Raw genomic sequence first — 17,241 nt, forward strand, 5'->3', positions numbered from 1 at the left:
CTTTTGGTCAAGTTATGCTTAATTTCTTTTCTCTCCAATTTGATTCAGTACCTTTCCAATAGTTATACGATCTACCAATCTATTTATTGGTTTTATTATGTAGCACCACATGTCAAAACTTCTGCTCCCCTCTTGTCTGTACTGCCTATGTTTCGCTGCCATATCCATCTACAGTCACAAGTACTTTCACAGAAGATTTCTCAACACTTAAATTTACGTAGGATGTTAACAGATTCCTCTTTTTCAGAAATTCTATTCTTGCTTCTGCAAGTCTGTATTTTATATCCTCTCTACTTCGGCCATTATCTATCTTGCTGTCCAAATAGCAAAACTCATCTACTACTTTTAGTGTCTAATTTCCAAATTTAATTCCCCATTATTGCCAGAATTAATTAATTACACTTGCTTTACTTCCATTGCTGTTCATCTTATAACCTCTTTTCATGAAACTGCCCAATCTGTTAAACTGCTGTCTCTGGCACAATTACTATATAATTGGCAAACCTTAATGTTTTTTGTTACTTACCCTTAGACTTTAACTCCCTTTCCTAATTTATCCTTGGTTTCCTTTGCAGCTTCTTCAAAGAACAGACTGAACATGGAGGGATAGACTACAAACCTGTCTCATTCCAGCCTCTACTACTGGCTTCCTTTCATGTCCTTTAACTAATAACTGCAGTTTGCTTTCTGTACAGCTTGTACAGTCAGTACCTTTGGGCCTTCATGGCCTGTTCAGGCAGAGTTTAGTTTTTATAACTTGTAGACAGTATTTCATTCTCTCTATTTTTATCCCGGCTATCTTCAGAATTTCGAGGAGTGTCAACATTGTCAAAAGCTTTCTCTAAATCTACAAATGCTCCAACTGTAGTTCTGCACATAATTCATGTTACAGTTTTGCAACCATTAAACTGATAATTCAGTAATATTCACACCTTTCAGCATGTGATTTCTTTGGAACTGGGACTATTACACTCTGCTTGAAGTCTGAGGATATTTCACCTGTCTCATACATCTGAGACACCAGGGGAATTGTTTTGACTGGTTGGTTCTTTTAAGGATGTTGTCTGCTCCAGGTGCATTCTTTCAACATTGGTCTTTCAGTGCTCTATAAAACTCTCCTTGTAGTATCACAACTCCAATTTCATCTTCTTCTGTTTCCACAATACTCTCTTCAAAGTTCTTTCCTCTACATGGAGGAAATTTCCATCTTTCAGTCTTCTTTTCTTGGGTTAGTACTGACTTGCTGTTTGAGCTCTTGATATTCATACAGCTGTCTCTCTTTTCTCCAAAGGTTTCTTTACTTGTCCTATATGGAGCATCTATGTTATCCAAAGCCATGTATGGTTCTACAACTTTGCATTAATTTTCTAGCCACTCCTGTTCACCATCCCCCCCCCCCCCCCCTTAAAAAATAAAAAAGCTTGTATTTTCTTTTGTAAGTTATTCAGTATCTTGTAAACTAATTTACTATACTCTGTTCTTTTGCCTAGTTGGCCCTCAGCTGCTATCACAATGTAATTACAATTATTGGTACTGACTGTGTTTTTTAATGTTATTGTAATATTGTCATAATCACACGATGAGATTTTTCATCCTATAACAAAAATGAATTTGACTGATTGAATTTTCCTTCAAGTATTTTGAAATGTATTTTCAATGTTTCTGTGAGACTAGCATACTATTTCTATGCAAGCTTAAATCTTCATAGAATACAATTACAGAGTTACGAGTCCACACTGCCTTTGGCATTAACTTCCTGAGCTAAATAACTCACTTTACCTTACATCTACTCAAATACTGTGTATGCGTGTGTCACATATGCGGTGGGGTACACAAAAGGAGCCTCCGAGAAGATTGCTATGATCTGAAATCAGAATGATAAAAGCAATCGGGCGTACCCTGGGCAATGTCAGAATATGATTCATAATAATCTGATGGCTGATCCTTTCACACCAGAAACATATATACACCTGAGCCCTTTTCAGGGCCACAGTTAATGATTGTATCTATTAACATAGGAGGTATAACACCAGCCAAAGAAGAACTGCTATGAGAACTATGCAGTCAGCACTTGTGTCATATACTGTGCATACAAGAGACACACAGAAGTTTTGACATGCATAGACCAAAACTAGACAGAATGTGTCTCGCCATCGAAAGACCACATGATAAATATGGAAGTGCTATCTTTGTTCATCCAGATATCCGGATCTTATCCACAGCATTCACGGAGGAAAACAACATTGAAATTCTTACTCTAGAAACAGTTAATTGCACCATTACATCACTTTATAAACCACCTGGTGCTGAATTCATTGTTAACAAACCACCCAATTTTCTACATAAACATGTGCAGATTGTGATCAGCAATTTCAACAGTCCTAGTACCATTTGGGGCTATGATCATGAAGAAGAGAATGGGACAGCAGCACAAGTGTGGGCAAAAGCAAGTCATCTGACTTTAATCCATTATGCAAAACTGCCTGGATCTTTTAATAGTGGCAGGTGGAGGGGAGCTTACAATCCTGACCTAATTTTTGGTGGCACGAGCATCAGCCAACAATATGTAAAATCTGTCTGCTGCCCAATACCCAACTCACAACATGAACCAATAATGCAGCAATTATTTGTTGCTATAATACCTAATGGTATCTTTCCGGAGAAGGTTTAATTTTAAGAAGGCTGATTGGTCAAGATTTGCAGAATTGCTGAACATTGACGTATCTTATACAGAACCAATACCCGAATGCTATGACACCTTCACGGCAGCTGTAAAGAGATGTTCGAGAATGTCTGTTACTCGCGGCTGTCGAACATCTTATATCCCTGGGCTTACTTCAGACCAAGCCACCATACGAGTGGAATACAGCTACCTATCTGAAGAAAACCCTTTCAGTGAAGCAACTGTGGAAATAAGGAACAAGCTTATTTCCTCTATAAGGGAGACAAAAAGAGATAAGTGGATAAAAACTATAGAAAACTTGGATCTGAAAAGAGATAGCCATAAAGCTTGGGGACTTCTGAGACGCCTAAACAATGATCCAACTAAGACCATTACACATCATAATATTGCTGCCAATCAAAGAGCATATCAGTTACTGATGAACGGGAAGCCAACACACAAATCACAAAAACCGAAATTGCACAGAGAAGAGCAAGAGGAGAGTAATGACCTTACATCATCATTCACCATGGAAGAACTACAGAAGGCTATCAAACAATGTCAAAATGGCAAATCAGCTGGCTTGGATGATATACGAACCGAGCAAATCAAACACTTCGGCTTAAATACAAAGAAATGGACTCTCCAACTTTTCGATAACTGTGTAAGCAGAAACCAGATTCCAAAAATATGAGATACAGTGGAAGAGTCGAATGATTGCATTGCTGAAACCTGGCAAAGAAGGAAATGATCCAAAGAATTTTAGACCAGTTGCACTACTTTGTCATCTTTACAAATTGCTGGAAAGACTGATTTTGAATCGCCTGTTAACTGCAATTGACCCTTCACTTACTGTATTTACCCGAATCTAAGCCGCACTCGAATCTAAGCCGCACCTGAAAAATGAGACTCGAAACAAAGGAAAAAAAGATTTCCCGAATCTAAGCCGCACCTGAAATTTGAGACTCGAAATTCAAGGGGAGAGAAAAGTTTTAGGCCGCACCTCCAAATCGAAACAAAGTTGGTCCATTGTAATATGAGACACAATTTAGGTCGAATGAATGACGATACAGCTACAGTAGTTTGGTTCGAGTCGTAAGCTTTACCAGGTAGCCATTGCTATGCGTCAGGCGCTCCGTCCGTATTTATACGGGTACCCTTCCTTTTTCACGTGCTTCGTCTGGTTTGAATCGATTGCTTATTTTGTTTGATCTGATAAGTGCCGTTTTCTCTGTTATAGGTGTTTACGTCACTCTAAGCTGAAAATGCATCACTGTACTGTGTCATGCATTGTTTGTCGCATTCTGATAGTGCGTGTTTACGGCCTGTCACTGTTCGCGGCATGGCTTGCTTTTGTGCGCGCTACCGCCGCTTACAACTAAAAAGAGGCGAATCGTCTCATTAGCGAAACAATGTCAAGAGACTGCTATTTGTTGTTACTTGCACTGCTGCTTTCTTTGAGAATGATCAACAAGAACCAAATAATAGGCTGCTTATGATAGAACATGTTCTGAACGAGAGTTAGGCGAAAATTTTTCTCCGTTTGAAAATCTTTGCGGCCGCTTCTTTAGTACATCAAATTCTGCACAGAAATTAGAGTCATCTTAGATTTAAAAATCTAGTCAGTTGCCGTGGTTCATTTCTGACTGTATCACTATTAGGCTAAGAATAATACGAATATAAACATGACACGATAAGTGTATTCTTCTGCGTTTGCTGTTGTCTCACTCTAGTTTCGTAGTTTATTAGGCAGACAGGATTTAAATGAGATAGCAACAAACACGGAAGAACACATGGCAAAATGTTTATATTCGTATTATTCTTATGGTGAATGGTGAAGAGAATACTGCTTGTGATTCACATTTCATCAGGTTACTATTAGCAACCATCTCTTCTCACAGGTAGGAAAAAATTCAGAACGTAGAGTTGGCCATATTGAAAAACATCCCAAACAGTCTTGCCAGTCGGATTTTCGTAGTACATTGAAATTCTAATACATTCGAAGATGAACAATACGGAATTTGTATTTACTTCGTTGGATAATGTATGGAAATGCAGTGGTCGAAACTCGGGGCAGAGAAAAAAAAGCTCGTCTTCCACCTTTTTTTTTAATTTATTTACTGACGCAGAGGTTTTGGCGCCAGTATTTATCTTTGTGCCTACAAAGCATGTCTGTGTAGCGCTACATATATTCAACGGCAGAAGTTAGTTGTGGCGGCACCTACCAACATTTTTCAGAACTTCCGCTTGCTTTGCACTCGATTCTAAGCCGCAGGCGGTTTTTTGGATTACAAAAACCGGAAAAAAAGTGCGGCTTAGATTCGAGTAAATACGGTACACCTCAGCAATCTGGATTTCATCCAGATAAAAGCTGTACTGGATAATTGCTAACTTTCACAGTTTATAGAAGATGGCTCTGAAGCTCGGAAGGTGACAGGAGTGGCATTTGTCGACTTATCAGCGGCATATGATACGGTCAATCACTAGCTACTGCTAGACAAGGTCTACAATCTGACCAAAGATTTAGGTCTAACCAGACTCATCACCTCCTTTCTGCAGAATTGCAGGTTCTTCGCCGACTTTCAAGGACAGTGTAGTCGATGGAGACTACAGAAGAATGGCCTCCTGCAAGGAAGTGTTTTGGCTCCAATTCTGTTTAATACATACGCAAACGACTAACCTATAGCCCCAAATACCAGGAGCTTCTTATAGGCTGACTACCTCGCTCTAGCCACCCAGTGCACAGATTTTGAATCACAGAACAGCCTCATGAATGCCCTTAAAGATCTATCCAGATACTAAAACACAAACCAGCTTAAACCATACCCTTCAAAGACCAAAGTGTGTGCTTTTCATTTGAGAAACAAGGAACCACTCACAAGTTGAAAATAGTATGGTTGGGGGTTGAACTGGACACTACGAGACTCCAAAATTCCCAGGAGTGACACTTGATAGATCTCTCACTTTCAAGAAGCACTGTATGAAATGCAAGTTGAAAGTCTCCACCAGGAACAATCTCCTATGGAAACTGGCCAGATCACAGTGGGGTAGTCAACCTGAAACAATTTGAACATCTGCAATGGCACTATGCTATTCTGTGGCAGAGTATGCCTGTCCTGTTTGGTGTAATTCAACTCATGCCAAACAGGTGGACGTAGCGCTCAACGAAACCTGCACAATTATAGCAGGTTGCTTGAAACATACTCCAGTCAAATGGCTTTACCACCTAGCAGGAATAGCACCACCACCTGTTCGAAGAGAGATAGCTGCGAACAAGGAATGAAAGGCAGTGGAACAGGAAATTACTCATCCTCTGTATGGGCATGAACTGCATCCGCAACAATGGAAGTCAAGGAAGAGTTTCCTCAGGACATCAAAGTAACTTAGAACCACTGCTGAAAAACCCAGGTTACAACTATGGAGGGCTACGACCCTCCTTCCCCCTGGTTAGAAAAAGAGCTGTTGAAGCTTTACCTCCAGGCTATGACAGGGAATGGACAACTTGGAAGTCCCGGAATAGACTGAGATCTGGAGTTAGAAGATCAAAAGTTAACCTGTCAAAATGGGGATACACTGATCCAAATGATACTCGGCGTGACTGTGGAGAAGAACAGACAGTCCAGGGACGACTTTCAGGGTTTCTCTTCAAAATGACATATGTATGATATCTGTAGAATGTTTGTTTCTTGTGCAAATTGAAAGTGTTTCCGGACCTTATGTACACCCTGTAGGAAATTATGGCCTAAGGGGAAAGAAAGAGAGATCAGAAGTGTATGAGAGGTTACGTTACAGATGGAGCCTAAAAATTAAATGGACTGGTAAGTCAGAAAATGATGAGGTTCTCTACAAAACTGGTGAGCAAAGGAATATGTGTAAGCACCAACTAGAACGGAAGTATGACAGGACATGTGTTAAGACCTAATTTGCATGGTACTGGATGGAGCTGCAGAGGACATAAACTGTAATGGTAGACATATAGCATGTAATTGAGAATGTTAAGTGTGTTGCACTGAAATTGGCATGGAAGAGGAATTCATAGCAGACCACTTCAAACCAGTCAGAAGACTTAATGGGAATACAAGCCCACAGCTTTAATGATTTTAGTTTCTATAATTTCTGAAATACTTCATACGAATGCTGGGTTGCCTTCTCCAACAGACTCACACACTACTCTTTTCTTCAACTGTCTCAAATTGAACTAACGCTCTGGCTTTGATAATCTCATTATTGATGAGGCATGAAATTTTCATTATCTTATTTTTTGAAAATAATACTACTTGACTATGCTTTACAATATGTTAGCAAAACTGAACTACAACTACATTCTTACAAATGTTGCTACATTTCCATCACTGATTATTGAAAAGTTATTATGAATTACTGTTTGTAAAGCGAAAACCACCAAACTAAAAGTTATGCTTTTGCTACATGCTATTAGAAGGGGCTACCCAAAAGCCAACATGCACTTACCGAGCGACCTGAAGACATGCACCAGGAAACTGTGAATACCTTCAGGTATGGCTGTGGCTCTCCTCTTGCTAGCACTTGCTGGCTGAAGAGGTTGTTGCTGCTTTCGCTTAAAGCTGCTGGCCCTTGTGTTCCGAGGCTGCAGGCTTGAGAACACCCGTTTACTGCTCTTGAACTGTTGTGAAAAGAATTCTTCTAGTTTATAGAACATCTTGAGCAAGTCTGCTGTTGTTGACTTGGAAATCATGAGCTGCAGCTGATCCCAACCGAGATCACCATGCATGAAAATCATTGCAGGTCTGCAAAAAATGGTAATTGTAATAATGTCATTTTATGTAATGTTATACCTCTTAGTACATTAAAGACTACACAGTCTGCATTTCAAAATTCCAATGAAAATTACCTTTTATCAAGATAGGGCAGGAATGTTGTATTTACTCCAACAAATATGATGGCCTCTGTTAATATCTACACTGTTCTGTAAATACCAGGAACACACACACACACACACACACTTTGAAATTAGAACTGGAGAAATTGTACTAATTTTTTATGAAAATGCAGTTCAAAACAAGCCCTAAGGTAGTGATGCACAGCTTTCACAAAAGCAAAGGAACTAAAATAATGTGCTTTTATTTTATATATTTTGCACAAAAAAAAGTGGTCCGACTTTTTCAGGAAAAGAAAGGCTGCTGGTTCTCTGCTGGTATTCTGAACGCAGAATGGGTAATAGCAACGAGGTATACAATGAAATGTGGCTGAAATTTGGACAATCTAAAATGAAAGATGTAGCTTTGTTTCTCTTAACAAATGTCCACAAATTCAAACAGTTCAAAATTATGAATGATTTAGCTGTGAAATTTAGTAATACTCAGAGATAGCAATACGATATTAATGTTGTTGTTATATTTAAATAAATAAATGTTAATAAGTGGTGTATTGTTCTTTTGAATTAACAACTGTAGCTTGTACATGACACTTTCTATTGCTGTAATGACCTAATGACAATAAAATTATTATTATTGCAGCAACTGTCACTTAACCACAGGACAGACCTCAGATTAGTTGCAGATGCAGGCAGTGGATATTAGTAGTGGAACAAAAATAGCCGTCAAAACCAATGTATTAAACATGACACAGCCAATGCTAAGCTTTGGACAAATATGGCTCTTATTATTAGTTATAATTTCTTGCATCTACAGACACATTTACATTCCATAACAAACCATATAATGTGCAGTGCTGCGTTTGGTATTAACACTGTTTCCTCACCACCATTCCACAATGATCAGCCAGAACATTATGACCACCAACCTATTAACAATATCATGTAATAGGGGAGAGAGTGTGGCAGATACGATAAGCGAGTTGGGATGGAAGTCATTAAAGCAAAGACGTTTTTCGTCGCGGCGAGATCTATTTACGAAATTTCAGTCACCAACTTTCTCTTCCGAATGCGAAAATATTTTGCTGAGCCCAACCTATACAGGTAGGAATGATCATCAAAATAAAATAAAAGAAATCAGAGCTCGAACAGAAAGGTTTAGGTGTTCGTTTTTCCAGCGCGCTGTTCGGGAGTGGAATGGTAGAGAGATAGTATGATTGTGGTTCGATGAACCCTCTGCCAAGCAATTAAATGTGAATTGTAGAGTAATCATGTATATGTAGAAACCCATCCAGGATATAGCGGCATCACCTGGCTAGGAATGACTGCTAATCATACACACACTTGGTGCATATAGTATCAGTGAGTGTGCTATTTGTGTGTAGAATGGGGCAGTCATGCAATCTATCCGAGTTTGACTGAGGGTATATTTTGGTGGCCCAGAGGCTTGGCAACAGCATTTCGGAAACTGCACGACTTATTGGGGGTTTGAGGAGTGCTGTGGCGAGTGCCTTTAACACATGATGAAACCAAGGTGAAACCACTTCCACACGTTGCAAGGTTCGGCAGCCACCTCTCATTACAGACGTTGGAGGCTGTGCAGACTGGTAAAAAAGGACAGGTGGTGAACTGTAGTGGAAGTAATATCAGACTTTAATGCTTGGCATAGTGCAAATGTGTCTGAATACACAGGAACCAAACGCTCCTAATGATGGGGCTCCACAGCTAACAACCCATGCATGTGCAAATGACATCAGCAACTATGACTGAAATGGGGACGTGACCATCAGCATGGGAAGTTGGTGCAGTAGCAGAGCATTGCATGGTATGATGAATTCCAACACCTTCTTCATCATGCTGATGGGAGGGTGTGAATCCATTGTCTTCCAGGGGAACAGCTCCTCGACACCTGTACTGCTGTATGGAGACAAGCTGGTGGCGGCTCTATTACACTCTGGGGGACATTTACGTGGGCACCCATGAGTCCACTGGAGCTCGTGCAAGGCACCATGACAGTCAAGGAACATCACACACTGGTTGTAGACCACATACACCTGTTCATGAAAATCATGTTTCCTGATGGTCATGGCATCTTTCAACAAGAAAATGCACCATGTCACAATGCGTGTGATGGAGTGGTTTGCAAAACATAATGGCTAGTTCCAATTGATTTACCAGCCCCAACTCCTCATCTGGGATGTTATTGAATATGGCGTCAGAGCTCACCGCCCCCTTTCTGGAATTTATGGGAATTATGTGACTCGTGTGTACAGATGTGGTGCCAACTCCCTCCAGTGACCTACCAAGGCCTCACTGCTTCCATGCCACAACGTATTGCCACTGTTCTCCATGCTATTAGGCCAGCTATTATGTAGGTGGTCATAATGTTCTGGCTGATCAGTGTATATCGGACTTCGGCAACCAATACATTTCCTAATTTTTGTAACATTGTTAATGCCTACAGAATATGTAAGTAGTTCTTAAAATTACTTAAGCCATCAGATTCATAGAATTTTAAGGCAATCCCTCACAAGTTCACTTGTTCTTTATGTTTCTGTCTGAAAATCTCTCTAAGATGACAAAATAAATCAGCTGAGAATTGGGAAACTTTTAACTAAAGTTATTAAATTTCTTCCACTGCGCACAAATGATACAAGAAAAACAACCAACAGTCAATTATGGACTGCAGGCATATCTTTCAAATTACTTGTTTTTCAGAAAAGCTGCATTTTTCTGAATCATAAAAATGAAATATGATTGACTAATTGCCCTTTATAATTACAAGATTCACAATGCAACTAACTTTGTACTGTTTTTAATTTTAATAGTCTGATCACTGACTGTAGTGATGTGTCACTGATATTACATATAAAGAATGAAAGCACTTCACAAATACTTGCATTTTCAGCATTCACATGAACCACATCCTTCTAGTTTGAAACCTTTAGGTGACCACTACCATACAAACACAGCACTATCTTCTCTTTGAGAGTCACTGACAGAAATCCTAACATTTCTCTGAAGCTCAGCCAATCTTTGTTTCTGATGACGACAGTCGAGATGAACTCTTACCTAGACAGAATCCAAGGTGAAATTATGAACTGGCACAATTTTCTGTAAGCATCTCTTTTCATTGCCAAACAATTGATTGGAGCCACATCAGAAGCCTCTTGAAGTCACAAAATACTGTGACAATTCAAATGTCATTACATGTTAGTTTCTGGGTGTTGGGAAGAAAGAAATGTAGTTTTTACATGAAAAATGCTCCAAAGTACGGCTGACTCTGCCAAAAGTGACATTTAGTCTCATGGAAACTCATCAAATTTAAGCATGAACTCAATTTCACAATTCCTAACCAAACTAATTCAGTGACATACACTTAGAGCTTTAGTGACAGATTTAGATAAATAAACATGCACTTTCTTTGAAAATGGGAGTAACCTGTTCTCTCTTTCAGTCATGAAAGATGCTCCAGAGAGTTAGTCCAAAAAATGACTAGTAGTAGTAGTAGTAGTAGTAGTAGTAGTAGTAGTAGTTGCTGTTGTTGTTGTATGCTCCATGCACAAAACTTAAGGATGACAGTAGCTTTCGCATGATGTGTCACAGTCAAGTGCATACTTCTATGAAACCTGGACCATGCATAGAAAGAACTGATACAGTACAGCAGGTAACTGAAGAAAATAAGCAATGAGACAAACAGGAATTACACTTTTATTCAAAGATAATAATTATCAATGAAATCACTGCATGAAGGATCCATTGGAAATTACAAAAGATAGGACATGGGTTCTTAATAGGGTGTATCACCACGAACGGTAACACACGCTCTCAAATTTGCGTTCTTGCTGGTCAGAAGATGGTAGGGCATTCCATTCCTCCACCAGTGTGGCTGACAACTGCTGGATGGGCATTGGTGCATGTAGACATGCTGCAATACATCTCCCCAATACATTCCACACATGCCGCTGATAGGATTTAGTCAGAGGAAAGGGCAGGCATTCGCGAAATATCCTCTCATTCCGAGTGCTCCTCCACCTGCACTGTTCAATGTGATATCACACTGTCATTTAAATGAATCTGTACTATAGTGTCATCTGTTCAACAGTAGACAATGATACATCTTTGTTTCATGAATCATTTAATACCATTCATATTTTGACAATTTCCTTTGAAAATTGCATCTCTTTGTTCATTATAGGAGCTGTTTGGATTATTATATTGTTTAGCGACTATTATTTGAAATTTTATTTATCTTTTTCCTATTATATTGTGTAAGTCCATTCCTTTCATTCTTAACTTAAGAAAATGTTAAGTATCCGGTGAAACTGGATTTGTTCCTTTAGTCAGCAACAGTCAGATAATTACATATTTAACATTACCCAAATCACAAAACTTCATTACCAAAAATTATGCTTAAGAATATACATGTATTTATGCTCTAATTAGTACTTTCCTTATAACCGTAAACTCAGATTTGCTGTAAAGTTACCTTACAAACTCTGTGCACTGACAAAGTCTGCTATCTTTGTTTACTGTAATATAACTTTGGCTAGAAAGTCTTTGGGAAGCAATTGGCGGTGATCAGCCATAGGAAGCCAAGTCTGTGACTTATTTCTATGTTAGATGATGTCAAATTTGTCTTGTGAGCTGCCTACAGCCACAAACATCTTTATAAAGAATTGGAGTGCATCAGTATGAGAAGAAATATAAATCCAGTCACACTTAAAAGCAGTGTTTAACTTGAAAATGATCATTTTTAAACATTCATTTATTATGTAACTGAGGAGAATCATATTATTGTCAGAGTTCAAGAACATATTATGATAATCCATCATTAACAAGTAATGTTTTTTTCATAAACCTTATGAGACCAGGGCCTCTGGAGGGGTTATACCCAGAATTTTACTGGAGAAAGAACTGAGGCAATAATATCTAGGAAAAAAAGTTTGAGACAGAAGTGTCAAAACATTCATCTATCTATATTTTATTATTTCAGTGATTACTGAACTAAAAGGGATTGTTAGACTATCCACAAAAATGAAGTTAGGGCCAAATGCACCCCTGAAAAGATGTACATGGGGAAGGAAGGTGTACAGTGTCACAAGGATGCTGACTGGGGTGTGTACCACGTCCAAAGATCTGGGGTCAGTATGCCCTTGCAACATTATGCCTTCCCACACTACAGCACATGGACCACCAAAACGAGCATGTTCGACAATGTTCCTGGATGCATTACATGTTATCACTTCTTGTCATATGAAGGTATGTCCAGATCAGTACTCAGATCGAATCTGCTCTCATCTGAAAAGAACACAATCCCACTCTCTGTTGGTCCAGTCCCCAGGCTCTTGGCATAATTGCAAACAGTGTCGTATATGTGATGGTTTCAACGAGACAAAACATACTAATCCACTCCTATGTAATCACTGTGCCACTGTGGAGCATGGGATTGTGTGCCTTGATGTCCTGTTAAATGTGGTTGGAAGTGAACCTACAGTTTGCCTTGGGTTCCTTCCTGCCTGTTGCACAATGTAGCAGTCATCTGCTGCTGTAGCTGACTGTGGTCAACCACTTCCTCTCCTTTGGACAGCAGTGCCTGTGGTACGGAACACTCTTCACGCATATGTAAGCAATACCAAACTGCTGGGCTACACCTGTCACCACTTTGCCCTTCTTCCAGTTTCACTATGTTTCTTCTCCATGTGAAGTCATCTAAATATTGTCTCACGGGCATGTTGGAAGAAAGAACACCACCACAGGGCATCATACTGCTCGCTAATAGACACACACTTACTTTTTACTTTCTTTCAGCTGCCTCATGTTGCAGGGCCAGCTCCATTTGGCACTACAGTTTCAGTTTCACTGACATCACGCCATGTGATGTCCGACTTCTTGTGCACAATTGGGAGACCTTTGACAACATGCTTCAGCACTTTAATTCATTTCCACCAAGTTGTGAATATGTTATGTTACTTTATCTATCTTGTCCTCAAGTTGTGCAGAGCAGTGTAGCAGTTATATTACATGTAACTGTAATCATGGTAGTTGTAATAGGACTAATAATACAAGATGACAAGGATAACAACAGATCAATTGAAACAGATCAAACATAATGAAAACTTTTGGCTCTTTTTCTGTGAGAAAGAAGGGCACTGGTGTGAGAATGGAAAAATATATTCCATGAAAATACTGTGCAGAGTAAGATGTAGGTAGCTGTTGCAATGTTAGAATATTGATAGTAGCAGGAATAAACAGAAATAAAGAAAAAGAAATATACAAATACTGAAGAAAAGCATACAAAAAATGATCATAACAATTTAATATGTAATGGTCAATTCTTGTTACGAGATGTGAATGAATGAATAAGATAGTAAATGATGTTAGTTACTTCCTCCGGGAGAAAGGGTGTAGTTCCTCATAACAGGTGGGTGCCTCTCAACTCGTAGTCTGAGTGATGTGACCCTCTTTTCCACAGTTCCTCTCCGAGTATGGAACTAACAGTTCTGAAAGCTAGGAGAATTGTTTTTTCTTTTCACTTCTGTACATGTTTATTGGCAATATCAGAATGTTACCTCAGTTAGGTACATCTACTTTTACATACATACTCCACAAATCACCATATGGTGCATGGCGGAGGGTACCCTCTACCACTACCAGTTATTTCCTTTTCTTGTTCCACTTACAAATTGGGTGAGGGAAAATATATACCGACATATAAACCCTAATATCTCTAATTTTACCTTCAGAGTGCTTATGCGGAATGTACATTAGTGGCAGTAGAATCATTCAGCAGTTAGCCTCAAAAGTTGGTTCTCTAAATTTTCTCTCTAATGCTCATTTAAAATATTGTTGCCTTCCCTCTGCTGACTCCCATTTGCGTTCCCGAAGTATCTCTGTAATACTTATGTGCTGTTCGAACATACCGGTAGCAAACCTAGCAGCCTGCCTCTCAACTGAAATACCGACTATTGCAATTTTACAGTCTTCTCAAGTAAATTCTCCTTCTGATACAATACTTTTAAAATTATTAGTTCTATATAATGCTTGTAGGGAGTGATCAATATCTGCAATTGTGTGATAATATTCTTTCAAATGGGGGCTACCATTGCAAAGTTATTAGTATATGTCAGTTTTGTATGTTCTATGATCTGAGAGTTGAAATGGCTTCCTGTGTGACCTATTCAAAAATTTCGGGCATCTAGTGTACGCAAAATTTTCAGCACCTGCCCCATTCAAAAGTATAGATCTCTAATTTGGGGCAACTACAGTCTACTTTTCTTCGTTGTTTCGCAAATCAAGTTACTCAGCGTATGGTCAAAGAAGACTAATGTTTGAATGACCTGACTTTTTGTAATTTAGGAATTTTATTTTTCTTTGATAAATTTCAAGTTTATGCAACAGCTTAACATTTGTCATTTTCCATGACTAAAAAGCTGCTGCTTTGATTGGTTTCATTAACCCACAAAATTCTATTAAACTGTGTAGGCCATTTAACTGAGCATAAATTATCTACATGCATACTCTTCACACCATTGTGGAAAGCCTGGCATCATCATAAATTCTTCTGGGTTTGTGGCCGTATTGTCAAATATAAAATTCCGACATTTTGGTGACTATATCCAGACGCCTTTCTCAGGGTGTATTGCTAACTGCTGAATGGGTGCTAGTTTAATTACTTATATACTATGGAGGAATGCTGTCATTCGACCTGAGGATGAAAGGGTTTTAGGTATTCTTTTATTGATCTTTGCATTGCATGTGTTACTGGCAGAAATAGGTGTTTTCCATTGGTGGAAATCGGTGAATAGAAAACTGAGTGGTGACTGCAGCTTAACACTGTTTACTAACTGCCTAGTATCGGCTATCCTTCGCCGATGTGGCCTACCGCACGCCTGTTGCTTTGCCAGAGCTGTCCTTCTGCTCTGCTGGCAGCCAAGATGCTGGGAGTCAGTACACATCTCCTCTACTCATGCTGTCGGGTCGCTTGGCTATTTCTATAGTCTCCCTGACCTTGACCCTCAAGCTAAATGGCTGTTTTGCCAGTATTTGGGCCTCTTGAAATTCAATCTTCATCCTGCACTGTTCCTAGTGTTCTGCCACTGCTGATTTGTTGTATGGTTTGAGACGGATATATCTCTTGTGTTCAGATAACCTTGTGCTTATTGGATGCCCAGTCTCATCTACATACATCAGTCCACATTTGCACCTGATTTCATAAAATACAGTGGCATGAAACTTGTCAATTGTATCTTTCGTCAAGCCCAGAATGTCTTTTATCTTGTTGTTGCTATGAAAAATTGGCTTAATACCTGCCCAATGGAGTATTTTGCCCAGATGTTCAGTGACCCCTTGTACGTATGGTAGTAGGATGCGTTCTGTGCTTCATTTTGCATTTCCCTGTTGCCCTCCTCCTTTGGGACCATGGTTTTATGTATCATCCTAATATCGTAGCCATTAGATTCTGTAGTTCAGCTTTGAGATTGTTTCATTGCTGATCCTGCAGGCCCTCTTACTTAAAGTTCTATGTGGCCAGATGACAAAGGTGTCATCAACATGTTGTATCCAGCATTTTGGGTGTAATGGTGCAGACTGGAGTGCTGTTTCTTTGAGCGCCTGCATAAAAATATCTGCCGCGACAGGCAATAGAGTGGAACCCATAGCTACACCGTCCATCTACTCATAGAAATCCCCTTTCCACCTGATGTCAATAGCACCCTCAGCACCAACCAGCAGCATCAGTGCCTGTGTCTTATTTATTACAGAAGTCACATTTAAATGATTCACAAATATGTCACTACATCAATACTATCTTGTTGGAAATGAATCTCGTTTTGATACTTAATATAGTCATAGGGCAGTGCCAACTAATTCTGGTAACTCCCGAATGTTCACATATTAATTTCTTTAACTTATTCTTTGCAACATCAGATGTCTTGTTAATGGATGTTTTAGTATATAAATTGGAAATATAAAATGCGATGAATTAACCATTCACTGTATCTTTAATTTTAGTCACCATTTCCTTTGTATTGTGCATCTGGGTACGTGACAGTAATGGGCCAACCTTGTACACAACTTTTCCGGTTTTTGTATTGTAACCTGAGTAAGTGTGTCCTAGAGTACTCTGTGCCACTCTTAAATCTCTTCCTTAAAAATGATTTTTAGGTGGGCTCTGAATAGAGGCATCCTGATGGGTAGAAATATTACTGCTGATAAGTTGCTGTTAAATGGTGGGGTAGGAAGACAATAACTTAAAAAAAAAAACTGTCATCAACTGGATCAGTATTACATGCTGATTACCGAGATGAGTTGAAGGGGACAGTCATTAAAATGATTTAGTGAGGCAGGACAGGCAAGAGAGAAAAAGATAAAGACATTAGGGAATCGACAAGAAACAAAGAAAGAAAATTAAGAAATGAGTAAATTTTAAAAGAAATACAGCATAGAAAACAAAAAAACTGAAGCACTGGCAATAAGAAAGGAAGAGGGTATATAAGAGTTTACATACTTAAAATTACCCACACTACAAAACTTGTAACTATTTAAATACTAATAGCTTCAGTGTTCAGTACTGACATAATTATCGTTAACTTGCATTTCGGTTAAACTTCTGCCATTCTCAGGTGCACGTTTATTAATTACACATTATTTTGTATGATGAAGTATGCCACAAGTATTATATTTTCGTTTCTGTTTGGCTGAGAAATTTACAGTGGGTTATGATCCA

The 17,241-nt window shown here is 39.0% G+C and overlaps 1 protein-coding gene across 1 annotated transcript in view; it reads right to left on the bottom strand.

Moving 5' to 3' along the window:
• Positions 1 to 17,241, bottom strand: part of LOC126161731 (transmembrane protein KIAA1109) — a 493,460-nt gene that overhangs the window by 38,529 nt on the left and 437,690 nt on the right. The window contains exon 80 of the mRNA XM_049917765.1: positions 7,172 to 7,428. Within this exon, the coding sequence (XP_049773722.1) occupies positions 7,172 to 7,428 (257 nt within the window). The remainder of the gene's footprint in view (positions 1 to 7,171; positions 7,429 to 17,241) is intronic.

The sequence above is a fragment of the Schistocerca cancellata genome, chromosome 2, assembly GCF_023864275.1.
Source record: "Schistocerca cancellata isolate TAMUIC-IGC-003103 chromosome 2, iqSchCanc2.1, whole genome shotgun sequence".
In the NCBI taxonomy this organism is placed as follows: Eukaryota; Metazoa; Arthropoda; class Insecta; order Orthoptera; family Acrididae; genus Schistocerca; species Schistocerca cancellata.